The 23,194-nt window shown below is 39.3% G+C and overlaps 2 protein-coding genes across 8 annotated transcripts in view; one reads left to right on the top strand and one right to left on the bottom strand.

Moving 5' to 3' along the window:
- Window positions 1–19,020, top strand: part of TEX47 (testis expressed 47) — a 29,261-nt gene extending 10,241 nt beyond the window's left edge. For 5 of the 7 annotated variants that reach the window (XM_025471446.3, XM_025471448.3, XM_025471450.3 and 2 more), the window contains one exon: window positions 18,749–19,020. The gene's annotated coding sequence lies outside the window, so the exon portion shown is untranslated. Of the gene's footprint in view, window positions 1–18,699 lie in introns of all 7 variants that reach the window. The other 2 variants (XM_049093533.1, XM_049093532.1) reach the window with 1 other exon arrangement.
- Window positions 1–22,594, bottom strand: part of ZNF804B (zinc finger protein 804B) — a 502,283-nt gene extending 479,689 nt beyond the window's left edge. The window contains exon 1 of the mRNA XM_025471445.3: window positions 22,358–22,594. Coding sequence (XP_025327230.3) covers window positions 22,358–22,465 — 108 coding nt within the window. The 5' untranslated portion in view covers window positions 22,466–22,594. The remainder of the gene's footprint in view (window positions 1–22,357) is intronic.
- Window positions 22,595–23,194: the final 600 nt, after the last annotated feature.

Genomic DNA, 23,194 nt, shown 5'->3' with positions numbered 1-23,194 from the left:
ACACTTTATTAGACATGGAGGTTTGGAGGTACAATGCAATTATGAGCAAATAAGCATAATTTCTACCTTAGAGAGTATGCAGTCTCTATCTCCCTCTATCCCAAACATATAAAAAATTAAACAGTTGTAATTCTAATAATTAATATATTATATAATAATATATAATTATAATTACTTATCTTGGATATACAAGTTGCAGTGGTTTACTAACTTTACCTAGGGTAGAGGATTAGGGGATGCCTCTGAGGGAAGAAAGATTCAAGGATTTCTGGAAGTTGCATAGAACTGAGCCAAATAAAAGGCAAGAGTAGGAGGGGAGTGTTCCTGGTGGAGGATATATATATATATATATATAGTTGATCAGAGGGATGTGCTAACACCCAAAGGCAAGAAGAGCCATACTGTGTTGAAGATGTGAAAGAATATCAATAAGGCAGGACTGAAATACAAATGGAATCATAAGAGATGAGATTGGATAGCTAGGCATGGAACCAGATTATGCAGACATTTAGAGCTAGCTACATAAGCACCATGATTTCATCTCAAGTGAAATAGGACACAGTTTTGTTTTAATCAGAGAAATGCCATGATTAGATAGCATTATAGAAGAACCACTTTGAATTGGAAGAAGAGATGAGAAGAGTACTTGGTAACTAGACCGGGCAGACATACCAATTAGGAGGCTATTACAATAATCAAGGAACGAGATGATATGATGTCTGTACAAAGATAATGGCAAGAACAGAAAGCATGTGCCATCTCCCAAGACAGGTGATACTGGAAGAGAAGCAGCCTGGAGATGTGCAGGGAGTAAGATGAAGTTTTCCATTTTGAACATGCTAAATCTGAAGTGCCTCCAAAGCATCACTGTTAAACTATCCAGTAGTGATTTGGAAATATTCTCTGAAGCCCTGGAGATGGATCTGGTAGAGATAGAGATTGGACATCATCACAGATGATGACTGAGGATTTAGCATCCTATCATCCAGCTCAATTAGATACTGAAGAGAGAAGACAGGCTACTTCAAAACCCTGAAGAGTGCCATGGGAAGAACAGGGACCCACAAAGTCTAAGAAGACATTGTTCAAATCACCCAGAAGCAGAGAAAGAGAATTAGATCAGGGAAGTGTGATGGAAGTCAAAGGAAAAGAACATTTCTTTTAAAAGACAGTACTCAACAGTATCAATTGTCTCAAAGTCAAGTAAGACAAGGAGTAAAAAGTAGATTTAATGACAAAGAGATCATTGGTGACTCAGAAAGAGTGACTTATATAGTATACTAGAGACAGAAGCGGCATGCAGTAGGCTGAGGAGTGAGGGTTGGGTGAGGAAATAGAACAAAGTATAAACAACATTTCTACAAGCTTGGCTGTTGAGTTGGTTGTTAGTGAAGTTGCAGAGTCAGTTTGGGAATGCATAAAGCCCTCTGGATATTTTAAAATTTTTTACTAAAAAGAAAACCAGTAATTTATCCTGGTTTCAAGAAAGGAATCTGTCCTCTCATGTGAGATTAAGCATCCAATCATAGCCCAAGGGGGAAAGAGCTCTACTCAGCTTTGAATGGCAAAGATCTGGTCTTATACCTTAAATGTCCTCAAGTTACTATTTGTACATTTCTGGAAAAGAATGATTGCTCAATAAACATTTGTTCAGATAAATGCACTAATCATTGGGAGAAACCTAGCTATGCAAAAAGTGACTTTAGAATATCTTTGAGCTGTGGGGTGCCTGGGTACTCAAGTCCATTCAATGGCTGGCTCTTGATTTCAGCTCTGGTCATGATCTCGAGGTCCTGGGATATAGCCCTGCACCAAGCTCCACACTCAGCAGGAGTCAGTTTCAAGATTCTCTCTCGGGGTACCTGGGTGGCTCAGTCTGTTAAGTGTCTGCCTTAAGCTCAGGTCATGACCCCAGGGTCCTGGGAAGGAGCACCAGTTCGGGCTCCCTGCTCAACGAGGAGTCTGCTTCTCCCCTCTCTCTCTCTTCCCCACTCATGCTTGCACGCATGCTCTCTCTCTCTCCAGCTCTGTCTCAAATAAACACATCAAAATCTTTAAAAAAATTTTTTAAATATTCTCTCTCTCCTTCTGCCTCTGCACATGTTCACTCTCCTTCTCTCTCTCAAATAAATAATTGAATCTTTAAAAAAATAAAATAATATCTATGAGCCCTGATATTACAACTCAAACTTTGGGTTATTCCAATGGTATTTCCATGGTCAAACTTTTACGGTTGATTGCAGATTTTGCCATATCCTTTATCTACTTTATGGATCAATCTCATCACATTTGTAAATTTTGCTATGGCAGTTATCCTTTGCCCAGTCAAAGCATGCTAGGAAATTGCAAATTGCAATCAAATCTCAATTTTCCAAACTAATGATTTTAAAGACCAATAATGCATAATCCAAAATGATGGTGAATTCATGAACCATTTATCTCTGTAATGTATATTCATTAAATTTGACTATAAGTACATCTTATATGTCATATATAACAAAATGATAAAGCATTTCAACTGAAATGGCTCAAGAGGACTTGCAAGCTTTTCCAATTCCTCTAGTTCTGCTTCCCACTACATCCTATTATTTATATCATCTTTCATGTTCAGGTGACTCATTGAAATAAACTAATCTAACATATTTTTTAGGATGGAGGGGATAATCAAGAAGCAGCACTTCCTTATTACTGCCATCATCCTCATACTCATTTCAGCTTAATATCTTAAGTTGATATTAAGATATTCCTTAATCTTAATATCTTAAGTTGATATTCCTGAAATCAGGAATTCCTATATTCCTGTATTTCAGAAATTCCTGTATTCCTTTCACCACACACAAGGCAAGGTAATCACCAGTTTCAGGTGATTACAGGAATTCCTATATTCCTTTCAGCACACACAAGGCAAGGTAATCACCAGTTTGACATTTTCACTTTTGACCTTCTTGTGCAAACAGCAAATGTTTTTGTATAAGGAAAGATGTTTAGGGCTTTCAGATAATATTAAGTTGAAATGAGTGTAATGCTTTCCTGAAGAGTCTTCTCGTCCATAAAAACTGCTTTGTGGGATAATTCTTATGAGGGCCACTAACTCATGTCTGCTGCTAAAAATGTTTACTCATGGTAGTGTGCCATGTCAGAGATATTAGAAACCCACAGCTTACAAGCAGGCACATTCTACTAACAGAGGCACCATTCTTATCTCTGGCACTACCTGGTTTTTCTTGCTAATATTAACCAAATGATAGTTGTAGAAGCACAAGCAATTAGCTTACAAATGACAAAAAGACAACATTTCCCCTTGCGTGTCATAGAAGAGACACCAAAATATCTCTTTGGTGAAGTTAACTCCCAGTTGACTAACAGGAATAAAATGCTTGCATAAATAGAATTATATGTGCATATTTGGAATAGAATTATAGGCTAGACATATTAGTATACACACACACATACATGAATATACACACAACTCTCTGAACCCAAACTAGAGAAACCAATTAAGATTCATAAAACTGCTCCCAAACAAGTGGGAGAACCAGGGATTTAACTATCAAAGTTTAACAGCACAGTACAAGAAAATCCTTTTATATCTTTTATATAAATAATGTAGATCGCTTCTCTAACAGTTATGTTCTCCCCACCTGTGCTCTGACTCCCATCTGAGAAACTGCCCGTCAACTCTCCTGGGGTATCTCGTCCCATAGCTCCTCATGTGGGCCACAGAATGAGTGGCCCTGACCTCCTCTCTCCCACCCAATTTCTTTCTATTCTCCTCTTCCATTACATGCACATGGCAAGTGGGTGCACACACACACACACACACATGCTCATAGACTGGACTAGTCATTATCTATCAGAGGCAGACAGAGCCCACATGTAAGGCAGCAAATGATGCAGCTGAAATAAGAAACAGTTGAGATATCTGGAAACACCAGAGACACAGCCACCTTAACCCCGGATTCCATTTCCCAGCCCTGACTGAGGCCCTAACATTTTCTATCCATGAATCCTTCCAACAACCAAGCTTCTCTTTTGCTGAAGTCAGTTAAAGTTGTTTTGAGTTCGTTTTTTGTTTCCCTTGAAGCCAACAAATTCTTAGAAGTCTGACAAATGTTTTTCAAAGCAACCTACTCACATGTAGTACATACGAGAAGATTTGTGTTCAAATCTCTTATTTTCTGCTAGCTCACGTTACATTAGGAAAGTTGCTAACCTCTCTCTAAGCCTCAGTTTTGTCGCCTGTGAACTGAACAAGCACCCAAAGACAAAATGAGATAAATCATACATACAAGTAACCAGAACCTCAGAAAGTGCTTAATGAATTCATCACAGTTTACAGTATGCTCTGCAAGTTTGCAGTTTCTGTAATCCCTAAACGTAACACTACACCTACCCTTAAACCTACTCCTAGGCCTAACACTAACATTACCCCTAAGTACTCCTACTGCTACACATGCCACTAATCCTGTACTTCCCCCACACCCTACACCTAACAATATCCAGCAGTTACGACAATAAGCTTTGTGACAAGGACATGAGATGGTTTGAATTCTGACCATCAGACAAGGGAGACCTCAGGGATGTCAGGACAATTAGTCAAGCTGCTGATACATATAATGCTTCTGCAGCAAGGATAGTCTAGAGATATTCTAAAAAATCCCCTAGCAGAATAAAGCACAGGGTAAGTCCTTCAACCAACTTTTGCTCCTGCTCTTAATATCCTCTAGAAGAATCCGAGCTATCCTTTGATAAATGCTTACATGCCATTTCAGACAACTGGACTCTGATCAGTTAATTAACTTTTATTAATATGTGTTATGAATAGCTTGCTTATACTCTTCAATAATAATGTGAACATTAGAAAATCACTCATCACTGTAATTAAATGGCTTAATATACTTATGAATGGATTATTATTTTTAAAAACTCAAATTCTAATAAGATGAAAATGGACTTATGTTGGTTTTATGAGTTTTCTTTCTATTGTATGTTTCTAAAAGGAAATTGGTTGCTTAATCACATGTACCTGAAGGAATAAGGTAATAACATCATTACCACTTAGCAGTTGTGAAATGAGGAGCCTCATGTCATCTGCAAAATGGAAGACAGTAGCACCTACAACTTAAAATTATTTTAAAAATTTAAAAAGTAAAGGCATGCAAGGCTTGTTTTGGCCTAGTATGTCTGATATAAAATGAGTGCTTTTAACCTGTTACTCTGTGAACTGAGAATTAAGGAGGTATTTAGAACACCAGGGAAGCTTCACAGAGGATGCCCACAGGAATTAGCAGTGGAAAAAGGAGAGGACCGAGCATGAGTGAACTTTCCTCAGCCTCTATAAGGAGGTCTTGGTGAGTGGCCATTGGTTCAATAATTTCATAATGTTAATGTGCACAACACACTCATGAATACCTTGCTTAAAGTACACATTCCAGGCTCACCCCCCCACCACCACCACTACCAGCATTATGATTCTATCAAGTCCAGTCTGGAGCCCTCAAATCTGCAGCATAACCCCCATTTAGACAACATGAAGATGAGATCTACAGGCCATTCTAGCTTGATTTTACTACCAGTAACTAACTGCCATATTCACCCTATAATTTAGCAGTCTTACTGTTCGTCTTTATATTCTAGAATCAAGAGGAAGTGACACATATATATGGGGAAAAAAATACTATCAGCCAACCTGATGTTTTTTTCTAGTATATTCACAATTTTTAACCCCAATTTTTGAAAAGTGACCCCTAATCACAAAGATCAGAAATGTCCTCTTCTAAGACATTTGTCACACAGGTTTATCTGTTTAGCATGTGTTTTCCATTCTAGACTGTAAATTCCATCGAGGCGTATGACACGGGCACCTTATTTGCATCAGTAGCTCCCCCAGCTCACACAACGCCAGATACCATTAACCAAGAAGCATTTTGTTTTTGGAAAAATGGAAAATGCTTGCAGTCCTAGGCAGAAGTTAGGAATGAATGGTAGCAGAGGTACAGGCCATGAGTAGACTGGAGAAATATTTAGGAAGTAAAATGGGCAGACGTACCAATCCGATGAGGGATTAAAGGAAAACATTCTCAAGTTTCAAGCCCACATTGTTGGATGAAGATGATATCCCTAACCAAGGAAGAACCCACTTGGTTTAGTTCTAGAGATTATGTATTTGAGAGGTCTACAAGAGATAACAACTAGCGAATAACTACAGGTGTATATGAATCTAAAATGCTGTAAGCAGAATAATGGGCCCCATGAATGCCCAAGAGCAAATTCTCAGAACCTATAAATGGTATGATACATGTCAAAAGGGACTCAGCAGATATGATTAAAATGAAGAACCTTGAGGGGAGGAGAGGATCCTGAATAGAGAGGCCCAAGCTAATCACATGAGTCCTTTAAAATGAGTTTTTCCAGCTGAGGAGAATCAGAGAGTGTAGCAGGAGAAGAACTTGCTGGCTTTATTTTATTTTACTTAAAAGATTTTATTTATTGATTCATGAGAGACACAGAAGGAGAAGAGGCAGAGACACAGGCAGAGGGAGAAGCAGGCTCCATCCATGCAGGGAGCCCAACGTGAGACTCGATCCCAGGTCTCCAGGATCACACCCTGGCTGAAGGTGGCACTAAGCCACTGAGCCACCAGGGCTCCCCAAATTGCAGGCTTTAAAAATGGAGATAGGTAGTCATGGGTCAAGGAACACAGGCAGATTCTAAGAGGTGGAGGAAGCAAGGAAATGGATTCTCCCTTCAAGCCTCCAGCTAGGAGGATGGCCCTGCCTATACCTTGATTTTAGTCCAAGGAGATCTCTGTGCACTTACAGAACTCAAGAATAATAAATGTGTTGTTTTAAGCCATTAAGTTTACAGTGATTTGTTGGGGCAATAGGAAACTATACACATGAGGTCTGGTTGGAACATAAACATTTGTATCATCTTTCAGATTTCTGTATGATAAAAAAAATAATAACTATCTCTTTCACGAGTTAATGTTCCTCCCTCCTAGTTTCTGCAAGCTTAGAGCACGTGATATAAAAGCAGTGCTGGGTATATCTCTGTTGCCAATCAGTTCTATTCTCCCATGCCTACTCTCTTTTGGGACTGGAAGCCAGAAAGCTACTGCTGACCTCTGAATAATGCGGGGCTTAGGGGTGCCAACCCTGTGTAATCAACAATCTATGTATAACTTTCGACTCCCCCAAAACTTAATGACTCAGCCTACTGTTGACCAGAACCCTTATCGACAACATAAACAGTCAATTAACATGAATTTTGTAAGTTATATGTATTCCACAGCGTGTTCTTACAATGAAGTGAGCCAGAGAAAAGAAAATGTTATTAGGGAAATCATAGGAAGAGAACATGCTGTATGGTATTCAGCAAAACAAATCTGTGTATACGTGGACCAGGCAGTTCAAACCTGTGTTCTCTGAGGGCCAAGGGTACTAGCTGGAGACATGTAAATTGCATATCCACAGAGCTCTTTGCCAGCTGTTTTCTGGTTAGGTTTGCCAGTGGAAAGCACTGGGGGGGAAGTTAGAAAAATGAAAGGAGTCATGATTTATTTTCTTTCTTCTGCTTCTCCCTGAAGCTGCCTGGGCATCTCAGCACTCCTGGGTTCTGGTAGTGGTAGGCAACTGCTGACCTCTGCTACCATGGCACAGCATCCCTCTCAGGCACCAGCCAGCCACTCGGGCAGGGAGGCCAGCAGAGAGGGTGCCTGCAAACTCTCAGATGCCCACGGTGCAGACACCTCTGGTGCTTTCAGAAGCAGCAGCGGCGGCAGGACCACCAAGAGTAAGGTTTCGAGGGTTTAGGGAATACCATTTCCTCTTTGCCCCTTCAGCCCCAGGGACTGTCATGACTTCCTACAATTACTAATCTCTGGGGAACAGCACCTTCCCCTTTTCTCTCCCTCAGGCTATTCAACACATTTGTAAAGAATTCCTTGCATTGTACATCCTCTTTTTGAAAAGCTAAGAATGGTTTTGCTATCCTACTAGACACTGACACGAATGCTCTTTGCAACAATGATATTCATGGATTGAATACCATCTATGTGTGCCAAAAGCAGAATGTATGTGTATAAGAACTAGTACTGATACATGGACCCTAATATTTACTCCTAATGGGAACCTATGTATACCATATACAATCCTCCTTTCAAATATTTTACTGTAATGGGTCTTTATTGGGGAGAGAAAGTGATGGATAAAACACACACACACACACACACACACACCTGTTTGGTTCATTAGAATTTCCAAAGGCAGTGAAAGATATTTAAACACAATAATGAGGCTGGATGCTTATCAGTACAGAGACAGCAGCTTTAGATTAAATATCTCTCTCTAATAGAAAAAGAGGAGAAAAAAATTCCTTCCACAAGGCAGCAAGATCATAACAACAACTCATCTACTTAACTCGATTTGCTTTGACAAAAACAACAGGAAAATGTATCATTGTCATGAATTAAAGTGGCATCGGGAAAGTAGGGCACACTGAGCAGTTTCATTAAGAAAGTTGTGAAAACACGGGGCTGCTATTTGCAATGGTTGTGTCAAACATAAAGCTAACTGGCCTCCAAGCCTGTGCTTCTCCTCCCATCAAGACGCAAGCCTAGTAAAGAGCCATCTGAGAGGTTCATCCAAAAGAACAACAGCTTCAACCAGTTGATGTTATAGTGTCAAGTTCCCAGCCAGTGCTGAGAACGTGTTAACGGATCAAGGACACCTGTCTGTGACAGAATGAGCCAATTGTTCCAAGAGTAACCACTAGCTGCTTTTCACTGTGCACTTACTAAGTGCTAGACACTGTGCTGGCTTGCTCACATCTCACATCAACCCTAGAAGACCAGTAACATCCCTCGAGAGCAAGCTGAGGACCAAAGTGGTGGTGCAGGCACATAGCTGGTTGGAGCTGAGGAGGACAGGTCTGTACAGCTCTCAGATCAATGTAGCTTAACTACTTCTCTCTCTCTCTCTCTCTCTAAATTATACCTATTTATTCATGAGAGACACACAGAGAGAGGCAGAGATATAGGCAGAGGGAGAAGCAGGCTCCCTCCTGGGACCCAATGCAGGACTCGATCCCAGGACCCTAGGATCACACCCTGAGCCAAAGGCAGATGCTCAACTACTGAGCCACCCAGGCATCCCTTACCTACTTTTCTACACTGAATACAAGGAGGGAAAAAGTCCATGATCCCACCATAAAACTGTAGGGGCAGGAGGGATAAATGCTTAAAATAAGACAAAATACATGCATAAAGAACAAAACAAAACCCTATCCACAACACAGGTTTTTATCTTTAAATGTGAAATAAATATAAAAACATGCAACTTTTGTTTACATAACAAGTATGAGGAGAGACTTTTAGTGGGCATAGATGAATTTCAGAGATCTAAAGAAGGGATTATTGCATTAGATTTTCAAAGTTATTATACTAATGGTCTCTAATACCTTTGACCAAACCTCCTTAATAAGAGTTTCTATTATTGATTCAAAATATTCTTTTAAGCTTCCACTTTATTTGTTTTCTTGATGGAAATGTTATATACCCTTAAGGCGAGAGAACAGTTATTTAGCCAGACCACCCCAAAATTACCCTAATAAGAGAGCAAAGAGGTGTATCTAGGGTGAACTTTAAACCCTATCATTCCTGTGTATATATCTATGACGTTTTCTCTCCTTATACAAAAAGGCCTAATTATAATGCATTTATTCCACTAGTAACTAAACTAATGATGACTCAAGTTTGGTATTCTTATTTTCTTGTTTATAAATCACTTCTGGTTTTGTGTATAACGACAACAACAAGAGCCATGGTTATCTATCTCAGTTGGCACAACCCACAGAAAGTAATGAGAAGTTCTCATGTCAGAGCTACTCCAGAGTATTTAACTCTGTAGTGAGATTAAAAGTCACATTCTTACCTGAGATGATCTCCTCGTTACATGGCCAACAGGATCCTACCTGGCTGGACCTTATCTGCCTTGTCTTATACTTTCACCAGCCTCCCTGTCCAGATACAGAGGGAAAGGTGAGGGGGCTTTCACCATTCTGTAGCAGAAACAGTTGTGTTTCTGTCTAGCTTGCCTTGCTTCTGGGATTTCCTTCAAACAAAGCATACACATCATCGCTTTCAAAATAAAACAACCTGAAAACCACTGGTCAAACATTAGTGTCGTTTCCAAACTGGGAGGGAAGCAAGATGCTTGCAGGTTGCAGATTCTTTCCACATTTCACCAGGCACAGCACTCATCAAGATCAGAAACTGAATCTTAGGGCTGGCCTTATAGTCGTGACTTAACCAAGAGTTTAAAACTTTACATGCCTAGATTTTTGTCACAGAAGATCACACATTGTATTCCAGTTTGCTGTCTACTGAGTCCAATTCTAAGATCTTCAGATTAAGTGATATTTATATACATAAGTCTACCCAAGGCCACTCTCATGAATATCTTTATGCCAATTATGATTTATCACTCGTTATGCTTTCTTACCTGTTCTGTTCCCTGTGGAGAACTGGTTTTCTCTATCACTTTCAGGGGTGGAGTCCACCCTGATTATCACAGAGTATGGCATTGAGTATGGCTTAAAAACAAAACAAAACAAAAAGACGACAAATTCACAGCAAAGTGATCTACATAAGGAAGGTTTATCATTCTTTATTACTTTTCCTTTATAACACTGTTTCACAAATCTTCCTTGTATGATGAAAAACAAATCATCACTGACTGTCACCAAAGATTTTCTAGGAACATTAGACAGAACTCTTGAACTCATACTATACAGCATATGGGGATTGGAAGATGAGCATTACATTTTATTGAAAATATTTGGTCAGTTCTTTAAATATACTTAAATTCATTTAAATTAGGATTGATTAGTATATATAAGCATTGTTTGGGTTTTATCTATAATCCTCTTGGCAATAATCCTGTTTCCATAGTAACGCAAATGTATTTTATCCTCATGGATGCGTGTGAAATTATAACAACTTTTGTAATAAAGTTTACACATCATTTGCACATAAATTTCATTTTTTATGAGAAGTCCAAGCTAGAGGTTTCTTTCCTTGAATCATTTATTGTTATCTTGCCACTAAATACATAATTCACATCTCCTCTCAAATAATGAAAACTCAACAGCGCCATTCCTAACCGCTTGCAAGAGATTACTAAATCTACATGATGGTCGGATCTTTGAATTTCAACATGTAATATTAAAGAAAAGATAATGAAATACTTCACAGATGTCACCCTGGATATAATCCATGTGTTTTATTAGAATAAATCCATTCATTTTTACCTAATCAGGATTCTTTTGTTCATTTGTTTCAAATAGTTAACAAGTTTGCTTCACAAAGCAGAGAAATGAAGCAGCTGAAACACTGTGTCATTATTACCCTGACCCCAAAAAATGGGCCTTCATTCAAAAGTTTGCTGGCAGTTGAGCTTCAAATATATGCATTCTTCACTAAAACTAATTTGACATCATTAAAAAAAAAATAAGGCAGTTTATAATCTGGTGTAAGGACATTCACTCCTTTGAGGTAGGTGGTACTTGATAAGAGACATCTGGAGTTTCCGGGGAGTTGTAATGTTCTCTAACTACATCTGAAGCTTTAAAAATCTATATTCAGGCACTTGGGTGGTTCAGTCAGTTAAGTGTCAGCCTTCAGCTCAGGTTATAATCCCGGGGTCTTGGGACAGAGCCCCACATCTGGCTTCCTGCTCAGTGGGGAGTCTACTTCTTCCTCTCCCACTGCATGCTGCTTCCCCTGCTGTGTTCTCTCTCTCTCTCTCTGTCTGCCTGTCTCTGTCAAATAAATAAATAAAATCCTTAAAAAAAATAAAAAGCTATATGCTTATAATTCATGGCAATTTACATATTACACTACTCTTCAACACAAAAGTTAAAAAATAACTTTCAATGGAGATACTACTATGTCTAGTGCAGAAAATGTTTGGGATTTCATGAAATTATAATTATTACTTCAATTGATCCCATCACTTTTTATTTAAAAGTAATGCTTTCTGCCCCACCCCACCCCCAGCAATTTGCAAATGCCCAAATCAAAGACTAAAGAAATTAAGAAAGATAGCCTTAAGATGTACCTCTGAAATGATCTGGTTTTTGTGTTCTTAAGTTCGTCTTCCGTAAAGATGATGGATACAGTATAAAAAGGGAAATCTCGAAAATAAATAAATAAATAGATAGATAAATAAATAAATAAATAAATAGGGAAATATCTGGGGGAAGTAGTTCAAAGTGTGGACTGTATTTTTCTAAATGTATGAGAGTGTTTTACTGAGTTTACCATCTCTCAAGAATATAAGAACTCTAAGTATATCCCAAAACTTGTATTACATTAAAAAGTATAATATATAAAGCACTTCGAGTTTCAGAAAATGCAACTAATGTATAAGAAAACAATGCAAGTGATGTTCAGGGAAGATTCATTCTCACAAATTTTTCAGTCCTTCACATGATTTAACAATGAAAATCCACCAGCTGTCTCTGAACAGTTGAAGGTACGTCATGTCCCAGGGGTAGATCTATCCCCTTTTTCCAAAGGGCAGGATCAGGAACAGCAAGAGGGCAGTGGAGACATCTGGGTAGGGGCAGAAGGAGCCTCAGCATGAATTACAGCAGTCTCACAGGAGGCTCAGTCACTTTTGTGAGCAGACGCTTCCCATCACTAAAAATGTCCACCCATGTCAAGAGTGATTATATTAGCTTCCTATGGCTGCTCTAACAAATCACCACAAATTTACCAGCTTAAAAGAATACAAATGTATTATAATTCAATCCATTAAATCAATAGTCTTACTGGGCTAAAATCAAGGTATAAGAGGGCTGTGATTTTTCTGGATGCTCTATAGGAGAATCCATTTTTTTTGCCTTGTTGAGCTTCAAGAGATTGCCTGCATTGTGGCCACTTCCTCTCTTTTTAAAGCCAGCAGCATAGCATCTTCAAAGCTCCCTCTCTGATTCTGACACTCCTGCTTCCCTCTTATAAAGGTCCTCATGATTATACTTGGCCCTCATGCATAATCCAGGACAATTGTCAATATCCTTAATTTAATCACATCTGCAAAGCCTGTTTTGCCATGTGAGTAACAGAGTTGAAGGTTTTGGGGATTATAACATGAACATCTTTGGGGAGTTGTTATGGTCTATCATAGTGAAATATTTAAAAAATTTATAGTGGGAGCCTAAACTGGATTGCTGAGGGCCCTTCCAATATCGATATCCTACAAATAAGGCAAAGAAATCAAATATCTATTAACTGTTAAAAAGCTTATTTGTATTAAGAAACTGACCACACAATTAACGTGATTTTCTCCATTCCAGATAGTATTACTATCTCTCTGTATGTCCACCTTAGATGGCTGGATATTTTAGCTAAAATTCATTGTTCAGGGACGCCTGGGTGGCTCAGCGGTTAAGTGTCTGCCTTCAGCTCAGGGAGTGATCCTGGGGTTCCGGAATCTAGTCCCACATCGGGCTCCTGCATGGAGCCTGCTTCTCCCTCTGCCTGTGTCTCTGCCTCTCTCTTTCCGTGTCTCTCATGAATAAATAAAATCTTTTAAAAAATAAAATAAAATAAAATTCATTGTTCAGAAGAGATCCAAGCTTCTCTTACTGACAATGGCCACATCTTGATTGATCCAAGAAAGAATAATCGCTAGCAAAATGTTGTTGGAACGTGTGTGACTAACAAGTGTGAGCAATGGGAAAGTACTGGGAATTATGCAAAAACTACCTATGGCTGATCCAGGATGGTGCTTTCTCAAGAGCTATAGTGACCACTGATCAGGGAATTATTATTGTCTCTCTTTCAAAAGAAAGGAAAAATGACAGAGAGAAAGGGAGAAGAAAGAGAAAGAGGGGAAGAAGGGGGAGGCAAGAAGTCAGGAGAGGAGGATGGAAGGGGAGAGGGAGCAAAACCAAGATTCAGAGAAAGAAAGAAAAGGTGTAAGAACCACTGTTTTTTCCTCTTTATTACATACTCCTAAATAGGAGGGGAATAATCAAGTTCCTAACTTGTAATTCATTTCTAAGAAGCTATTAAATATGTGCCAATGAAATATATGGTTAACTAACTCATGTACAAATTTCATCTATTCATACATAGCCAATCTTCAGTCTCTTGTGGCCTTTAACAAAAATGTTCTGGAATGGTTACATGGAATAAAGCACTCTGCAATTTGGGTTAATAGGAAATATTAAATTATACTTGAAGCAATTGACCAAATGATCTTGGTAGATATTAAAGTGAGAAGCATTACCATGAAAACAGTGACCACTTAATCCATCAGTAGGACACTGTGCATTCTAAAAGATTCTGGCTAACTAACCTGGGAGAAAAGTCTCTAAGGAAAAGTTTTCATCATGGAGGTACCAGCAGGACCAAAAGTGAACATATTTACATCAATTAAATTTCTACCAACTTCCTTTTTTTCCCCTACTGAAATCAATAATAAACCACAAGCTGCTGCTCAGCTCTTGGGATATAAGGAAAACAGCAGGCATGACCTCAAGGATCTCATATCCTGTGACCAAAACGGAGACCAAGAAACAACTCCAGTAATAAGCTGAGCAATGGATGTGATGGCACCTGCAAGAGAAATGCTTGATCCACGAAAGAGACTCAGGGTCCAGTCACATGAGGACCCAACTCTTTAGTTAGGTCAAAAGAATACATAAGACATGGCACAAACAATGAAAGTAAAAAGAGGATTTGTGCCACGTGCAATGGAATAAAGGTCTAGAAATACGCATCATAGTCGAGAACTCTGAGTAGTTTGGTCAGCATAGGGTCAGGTGAAAAAACAGAGTCAAAGCTAAAGATATAGACAGGGTCTGAAACATGAAGATCCTAGATACCATCCAGCAACTCTGAACGTTTTAGAGATAATGTGAATGTAATTAATTTGGTCACCAGGATATCTCTTGACTTCATGTTTAGATGAAATACATCAATAGGAAGGGTCAGACTTAAGTAGAGCTCCATCCCCTCCATCATCACTCAGAAAAGGGGTCCACTGGTTATTTTCTGTGTAGAACATGATTATTTATTTCATTCACAAAGAAGAAACACATATAGCCTTTGCTTGCCAAGAAAAATGTTAGAGAATATAATTATTCATGGCAAAATGGAGATCTGGAAAGGACATATGTGTGTGGGGGGGGAGGTACTGACTATTTGTTGCTCAGGAGGTAGATGGGACAAGTAAAGTGCTGAGTAATAGCTGTGGGAAGGTGGGCAGGGGAAGAACACTGGGAGGTAGATTCTGAATGGAGATACGGAGGAAGCTCTAAATTCTGAGCTAGGAATGAAAGTTAAACGTGGAGAGCGAACAGAGAAGAAACTTATATGCTTGGATTGGGAAGCTGACAGAATGGGGTGGTTCTCACCATTTGCAAGGGTTTGTATCTCTGGAGTTAGACATATATGCCAACGTTGACGCATAAGCCAAAAAAGGTACTGAAAACCCTGATAATCACGTTCACAAAAGGAATAAAGATCAATGGCAATAGGAATAACAGGGAGGGAAAAGATTGTTTAGAAAAAAACCAGACTGGCAGCATCCGTTTCAAAATAAACTATATCCTGCCTCTCACACCCACGCTAAAGTGAAGTAAAATTTGCCAAAAGAAATTTGCCAATTGTCAAAGCAAAAAATTGGCAGCTCTGATTACACTTGCTACAAATGAACAAAATGAATACTCTCTATTCCATGAATCATTGTCAAAGCTGTCCAGTACAAAATCCTGAGTGGCATCCTTTTATTTAGATATTCTGTATTTTATTATTTATTTATAGCCTGACTCGCTTCCACAACAGAACTAAGTCATCTGAAGGAAACTTTATACGTTGAAACAATAAAATATAAATTTAAATGAATGAGAGCCATGGAAAAGAAAATTACAATAAAAGCCGAACTGGGAATAAGAGATGAGCAGGGGTGGGGACATCGTGTTGTTCTGGATGCCAACTGCGATCCCCACAGCTTTGTTAAGCTACAGATTTATCTCTGAGTCTCCTACCAGCCAAAGAAGAAAAAAAAATAGCTAACTCTAATAGCTCTTTTTATCTGTGAGGAAAGCATATTATCTGTTTTTCAGAAGTATATGTTTAAATATTAGATATCAAATTTGAATCAAAGAAGGGATTATTAGTTCGATGAATGTATGTTATCAGGGGCCAATCTTGGGAAAAGTAACATCACACACGAGTGAATGTTTCTAAAAGCCCCTTTCATTTCATATGCTATATAATATTCTTTGGCATTGTTTTTTTTTGTCTTCAATAAGCCAACAAGGCCTTAGTTACAAGTGAGAATATTGCCTAAGGTATAATGTAACTCATTTTTCCAGAATTTCTTTTGGAAATTCAGTAAGTACTTCCAAAGCAAGAGAGACTGTGGAACTTGGTGACTGGCATATTCCTATCATCATCATAACTACACTTTGTCGTGAAAGCCTATCAAATATTTAATTTCTCTCTCCACACCTTATCCCCTAAGTAAACCTGACTCACACTATCTACAAAAGGCTGTCACCTGTCATTTTATAAGGATTACCCAAAAAAACCGTACTTGTTAAAACGAAGATTTTTCAAGCAAAGTAGCATTTTTACTTCAATTTTGATTCAAATTACTTTCTACAAAATATGTACATATATACTCAAGAATTATTCTGACAATGTGTATTTTGAACCAACCAAATTCACCCTGAAATGCACTTCAGAGAGTTATTTAAAACATATATTACTCTTTTTGCTCCTTGCTCCCAATACAGCCTAAAACCTACTGATATTTCGAGCTCTGTTAATACATACCACACGAAAAATATGCATCATAGTGCATACAAATTATACAACAAAGGTCTCATAATTACGCTTTCAACTACAAATGATTAAGTTCTATGTTAAATATCAACCTAATTTCACCTACACATGATACCAATCTGTTTTGTTTTTATTTTGTTTCCAAATTATGGAGCAGAAATTTAAAATAGAGGTTATCTTAACTGTATGTCTAAAAGAAACAAAGGATTTGATTTATCAAACTTTAATTATGAAATAAACATAGAATAATCTAATAAAAGTCATGAACTATACCATTCAAATACCCAATTGATTTTTCTTACTTATGGGAAACTTCCAAAGGCAGATAAACACAAATTTCAGACGTAAAAAGTTGACACTTCTTTTTGAAAGCATAAATGCCAACTACAAGTTTCTGAAATCAGTTAGTTGGGGGAAAGAAGAAAGCGCTGAAAAGGCGGTGAGAAAAAAGGCGTGTGCTTAATACAACATTCGTCATAATAAAGAAAACATGATTATAAAAATCTTAACTGAGTCCTCTTTATTGCAAATATCTAAATGTTTCAGTAGGAGGTATTACCTATTCATGAATTCCAAAAGAGGAGGCAGGTGACTTCTCTACAGGAGATCATATCTTCATGATTATACTTGGCACATGAAAAGTGCATCAGTTTGAGAGCATTTTTTAGATGTGTTTAACTTGGTACTTATTAAACATAATGAAAACACAACGGAAAAGTATAGGCATTAGAAAAAACAACAAAGTTGTGTATGCACTCATTGCTTTGTGTAAGGAGTTCTGTGAAGAGACGTATCCTCAAGGTAATTGGTTTCTAGAACTTTTTTGATTTATACATAATCATTTTTAATTTTTAAAAGGGAGCTTTATACAATTTTTTAGTCCACTGAAAATGCTGGCTTCTTTTTTTGCCACCTCGTTCCATTCGGCAATTTAGTCAGATACATAATTTAGAATAAGATCACTAAACAAAACAAAATAACAACAAAAACAAAATCCAAGGACCCTGATCTGTTGCTCAGATGAAAATCCCAAGAGTTTCCTTCATATGCAACATTTGGAGGGAAGATAATAAGCATCTCCAGAAACAGGCAATCCTAGATGTCTAACTATGGTACTCTCAGTAATAGGTGCTTCTTAAGAAGTGTCACTCTATGTAAGCTTCAAAAGAATAGTAATAGGCTAAACATGCACCATGGACAAAATATACAACTTATGATTGTTATTAATATTTCATCAATTGGTAACCTGAATGACATTCGTACTATTAACCACACACAAATTAACTAACAAACCATACTCAAATCTGAATTTGAGACAATATTTTCATTAATTAATAATAAATTCAAACATATTTTTGGCACTACATAGAGGATATTATTTTTTTTTATTGAATCCAAACTTGGTGACAGAAGAACTCAGAAGTTCACACACAAAAAGTGAATTCACCTATAGACTGTTTTCTTAATGAGTGCTTCAATTATAATAACAAAGTTTTACTGTTAACATATTTGATGGGAAAGGGCTTTACAATGTAATATCTCGTTACTTCTTAGGTTTGAGCGCTGATAACATTACATCTGTATGCCTGTGTGTGTGCCTATAGACATGCATGTGGGTGCATGTGTATGTGTATATCACATGGATTTTTAAAGTCATTGTCCAGTCATTTTATTTCAGAGTTGTGATAGGGTAGGAGATACATATCCTAAAACGTGAGAGGGTACAAATTTATTTTCTAAACTTAGAGACTCTTATCATTAAGTACTACGTAACACTCAATGGCATACAAAGTACTATGTAATACTCTGTCATTTTTCTTTTCTTTAATCTATCCCAGGATTTAAAGTAACATAAACTATCTCATCAATTATTCACATTCTAATTAGGATGGAAAGCAGTATGCTATTTTTTTCATATCAAGTCTCCAAAAGAAGAGAGATGCAACACAGAAGACATTTGCATGTGTTCACTTTGAAGATAGGAGCTGAATTTCACTCCAGGATTTCCAGTTTCCTGATCTGTGGAGACTGTTTGGGGGTAAAATGCTTTATTTATTTCTCAAGTATCCCACTAAGTATCTATTATAAGAACTCCATGTAATGATTCAATGTTTTCTAAATGAAATTCTTTGAAATAAAAATGTATATAAATGTAATCATTCCCTGTGTACTGTCAGTTTAATATCACATGTCCAGATTCTACAGGCATGTGATTTGAACATGACAAATGTAATATAACTACTTTGAATATATAAATGAAGAATTACATCCAGAAGGTACTGAAATGTTAAATTTATACTATCCAGGTAGGGGTGTGTGTGTGTGTGTGTGTGTGTGTGTGTGTGTCTGTGTCTATTAGGAGAAATTCTTATTACATAAAGAGGAATTGTGGTTTTTACACTATTTATAACAAAGTTACAAAATAGTCTCATTCAATAACTGTGTTATGTGCTACTTTTAAACAGCTTTATTAAAACAGAAAAATAGGAATTAAAATAGAAAGGACACTTGGATTAAGAGAGTAAGAGCCAAAGTTGAAGTACTGCAGACCTCAGTAAGAGTGAGTTAAATCAATTAATGATTGTATCCCAATCCAGAGTCCCAGATAAACTGAGTCTCAGTGAGTGGAATAATCCAAGTCAATGACGGAGAGGTTAATTTGTGCCCCAAATGGGCACCAAATTTGAAAAAAACAATAAAAAGATACTGTCAGAATAGATAAGTGTTTTAAGAAAAAAAATAGATGACTGTATATTGTGGATCTGTGAGCTTAATATTTATCTTGTTAAAAAAATCAATAAATGTCTGTCAACCTGAAATTAACAGGGGTATGTGTATTGCTTAATATAAAAAGAGAAATGACGTATAGCCACAGTTTTCAGCTTCATGCTTCACAACTCATTAATAAAGATGGCAAACCTACACTCATCCATACTAGAAAACTATTACTTAGATGCTCAAAAGTCTAAGGTCCAGAAGGTAGTGACCTATTTTAATCTAGGAAGAAAGACTAAGTGTCATGTAATGTGAAGGCAATGACTTGTCTCAAAAACCTGCTCGTGACAGAAAATGAATGAACGTCAATTTTTCACACACTGCCTAGCTCATGTGAGAAACTACTGAAACTTTGAAAAAAATCATTCAAATTCCAAAGTAAAATGTAAAAGAAGACAAATATATCAGATGTAGGAAGCCCATATACAGGCTAAATCGTATATTTTTTAATGCTGCAAATGTAATTTAAGCACACTCAGACGTGTGTAAATATTGGAGAGAACAAGCCCAAAGTATAGCACCTAAATAAAAGTAAATGAATTAGTATTTAGTAAACATGAGCCCAGCAGTGAATGAGAATAGTGTCCTGTGGCTGTGAGCACCTGGTCAGCCAGTAGAGCCATGGGGGTTACGGGTTGTCTTGTCACAACCACCACATTCATGCATCCTGTCCCTGGGATATCAATCAGGCCTCTAGGAGATGAGTGACCACAGAGGAGAAGGAAGGACACCTTCTGACCTTGTGACAAAAATTTCCTCTGCAAGCCTTTTAGATTTTGGAAGATTAGTTCCGTATTCTAAGCAACTTAACTAGAACTGAACAATGTAGGAACTCTGAAGTAATTCTTCCTTTATCCTGTGAACTATTAAGGCATATATACTATACACACTCCCCGATTCAGATTTCCATAACCAAAGAGAGGGTTTTGGAACACAGCCACAGAGATTATCAAAGCACTGAACACTAATACCTATGAGAAAGGTGGAACATTCTAGGTTTTCAAGATGAAATGAGCTTGTAGGAAAAACTTGATAGATTTAAGTTTGCTATAAGGAAGATTCTGACACTGTGGATTGTTAAACATTAAGGTGGTTTGCTGAGACTGCAGAAACTCCAATCCTGAGAATCTTTAAAAATAGAAAGAATTCAGACCAGCTGCTCAGAAGGACTGAATGTGGGCTTTCTTCAACTAAAACTCTCCAAGACCCCTCTAGTCCTAAGAAATTTATTGTAAATATAAATTGTGTATTCCATCTAACACTTCTGCTTTGGCACCATGTAGTTGAGGCGGTGGGAGGGATTGCAACGACCCACATTTACAGTGCATAAAAACATGTGAGGCACTAGTGTGTCATAATTAGGAGTCCTAGTGATAGCTCTGGGTACGTGGACTTTCTGACTTTAAATTTCTCATGCAAATCACAGATAGCACTTAATCAAAAGTTTTCAAGATGTATTGCAGTTTTGAATAATTCATGCTAATGAAGCATTAAACCATGATGAAAAGTACAAAAAATAGATAAAAATCAGGCAACTTAAGTTTTCTCTGTTCATATCATACAGACTTAAAATACTGGTTTTTCTACTAAACTAGAAAACTTGTCCTTTGTCACTTATTAAGAGTCCAAAACTTTTTTTTTAATATGCCATAACATTTTTAAAATACATTTAAATCTGTAAAATATTAGTCTCTAGCATCTACCAATTATAAATAATATATCGAAGTCCTGCAGTATGGTAACGATTTCCCAGAGTTAGGAGTCTCCCATGGTTTGTCTCCCTTTCTAATTTTTCTCACTCAGCTCTCCTCCTTTCTCTTATAGTCCAGGCAGAAGGGGAGGTGGGTGGAGGGTTGGGGTAACTGGGTGACCTGCAATGAGAAGGGCACTTGGCGGGATGAGCACTGGGTGTTATACTATACGTTGTCAAATTGAATTTAAATTAAAAAAAATGTAAAAAGAAAAAAATAAACAGTAGTAACTTCTCCAGGAAAACAAATAAATAAAATAAATATCTAAAAAGATAAAAAAGAATACTTGAATAAATCAAATAGTTAAGTAAATTCAATAGTGCATTAAGTTGAGCGATCACTCGCATGGCATGTAAATCCATCTGTACCTAATACCACCAACTACCCACTTCCTATTTCCACAAAGGACTCTGGCGTTCCTTAAGGAACCCACACAGTTAAGCGTTAGATCTACTCAAGTGTCGGCATGCAACACCTTTCCATCCGCCAGCACCCTGATGCAAAATCTGGAAGAAGTTAATTTTCTTATAAAGTAACCGCAGCATTATCCAACTAATCTCAACTGATGAGTTCACAAAGCCTGGTTGCAAAGTGCCCCTCGAACTTTCTACCCTGCCCAAATCCGTAGATTCCTAACTTGGCACAGCGCTCAGGAGCTACCTTCAGCACAGCCCTGCAGTGAACAACTGCATTCAGTAAATATTTGCATCCGTGGCACTACAGATGCTAATGACCGTGTTGAACGTACACATGTAAACACACACCCTCACCGTGTAACAGTCTGACAATAAATGGCAAAAACAGACACAGCAGCCTCCCAGGTAAGGCAGATAGCCACCACCGGCGCGTTACGCCCGGACAAGGTCTCTCTCTCTCTTTCTTTTTCTTTCTGTTTCTCTAGATTTTGAACGCGCGTTGTGTGTGTGTGTGTGTGAGTGTGAGTGTGAGCGCGCGCGCGTGTGCAGGTTACCGGAGAGGGAGATCCGTTCTTGCGGAGGGGCCCTCGGAAGACTCCTTTGATGCCCCGGTAGTGCCCATTGCTGAGATGTCTCGAACTGATGACCAGGTAACAAGCCATGTGGGTCCGAGCGGGGCGCGCTGCGTGTCCCTCCTGGCCGGCCCCGGCCGCGGGAGCGCGGGAGCGCGGGCCGCTTTCTCAGCAGCGACGGTGACTGCCACCTCCCGAGGAGCAGCGGCCGGCAGCGAGCAGGGGACGCGGCGGCCGCGCGCCCCCGCTCCTCGCCCCGCGCGGGGCTCCGGCTGCCGGCGGCGGAGGGGGCGGCGGCGGCCACGCGGCTCTTCGGGCACCCGGCGAGCCAGTCCACATGCTGCTCTGGCGACGTGGCTGCTCAGCCGCGGGCCGGCGGTGCCATTGGTCTCAGGACAACTTCCTGGGTCCGCGGGGGAAGCCGGAGCTCCCCGCCCCGTCGCTGCCCCGCCCCGCCGTCGCCCCCGGCGCGCCCCCGGGGGGCTCGGGCTCGGGCTCGGGCTCGGGCTGCGGGCTGCGCGGGAGGTGGCGGCGGCCGGGGGCAGCGGCGCGAGCCGGGGGCGCGGCCACCTGTGAGCCCGAGCGGTTCGCGCCCCCGCGCCGGGCGGCCGCGCGCGGCGGGGGCGGGGGCGGCGGAGGCGGCGGCGGGACGCGCGGCGCGGGCATCCCGGGCCCCCCGCCCCAGCGCCCCCCGCCCCAGCGCCCCGCCCGCCGCGCCCGCCGCGCCCGCGGGCCGGCTTAGCCGCGAGCGTGGGGGCGGGGGCGGGGGGCGGGGGCCGGGGCGACTGCGGAGGGCGGCGGTGGGCGACACGGCGGGGA

Source organism: Canis lupus, chromosome 14, assembly GCF_003254725.2.
Source record: "Canis lupus dingo isolate Sandy chromosome 14, ASM325472v2, whole genome shotgun sequence".
Lineage (NCBI taxonomy): Eukaryota > Metazoa > Chordata > Mammalia > Carnivora > Canidae > Canis > Canis lupus.
This window is presented reverse-complemented; position numbering and strand designations above follow the sequence as displayed.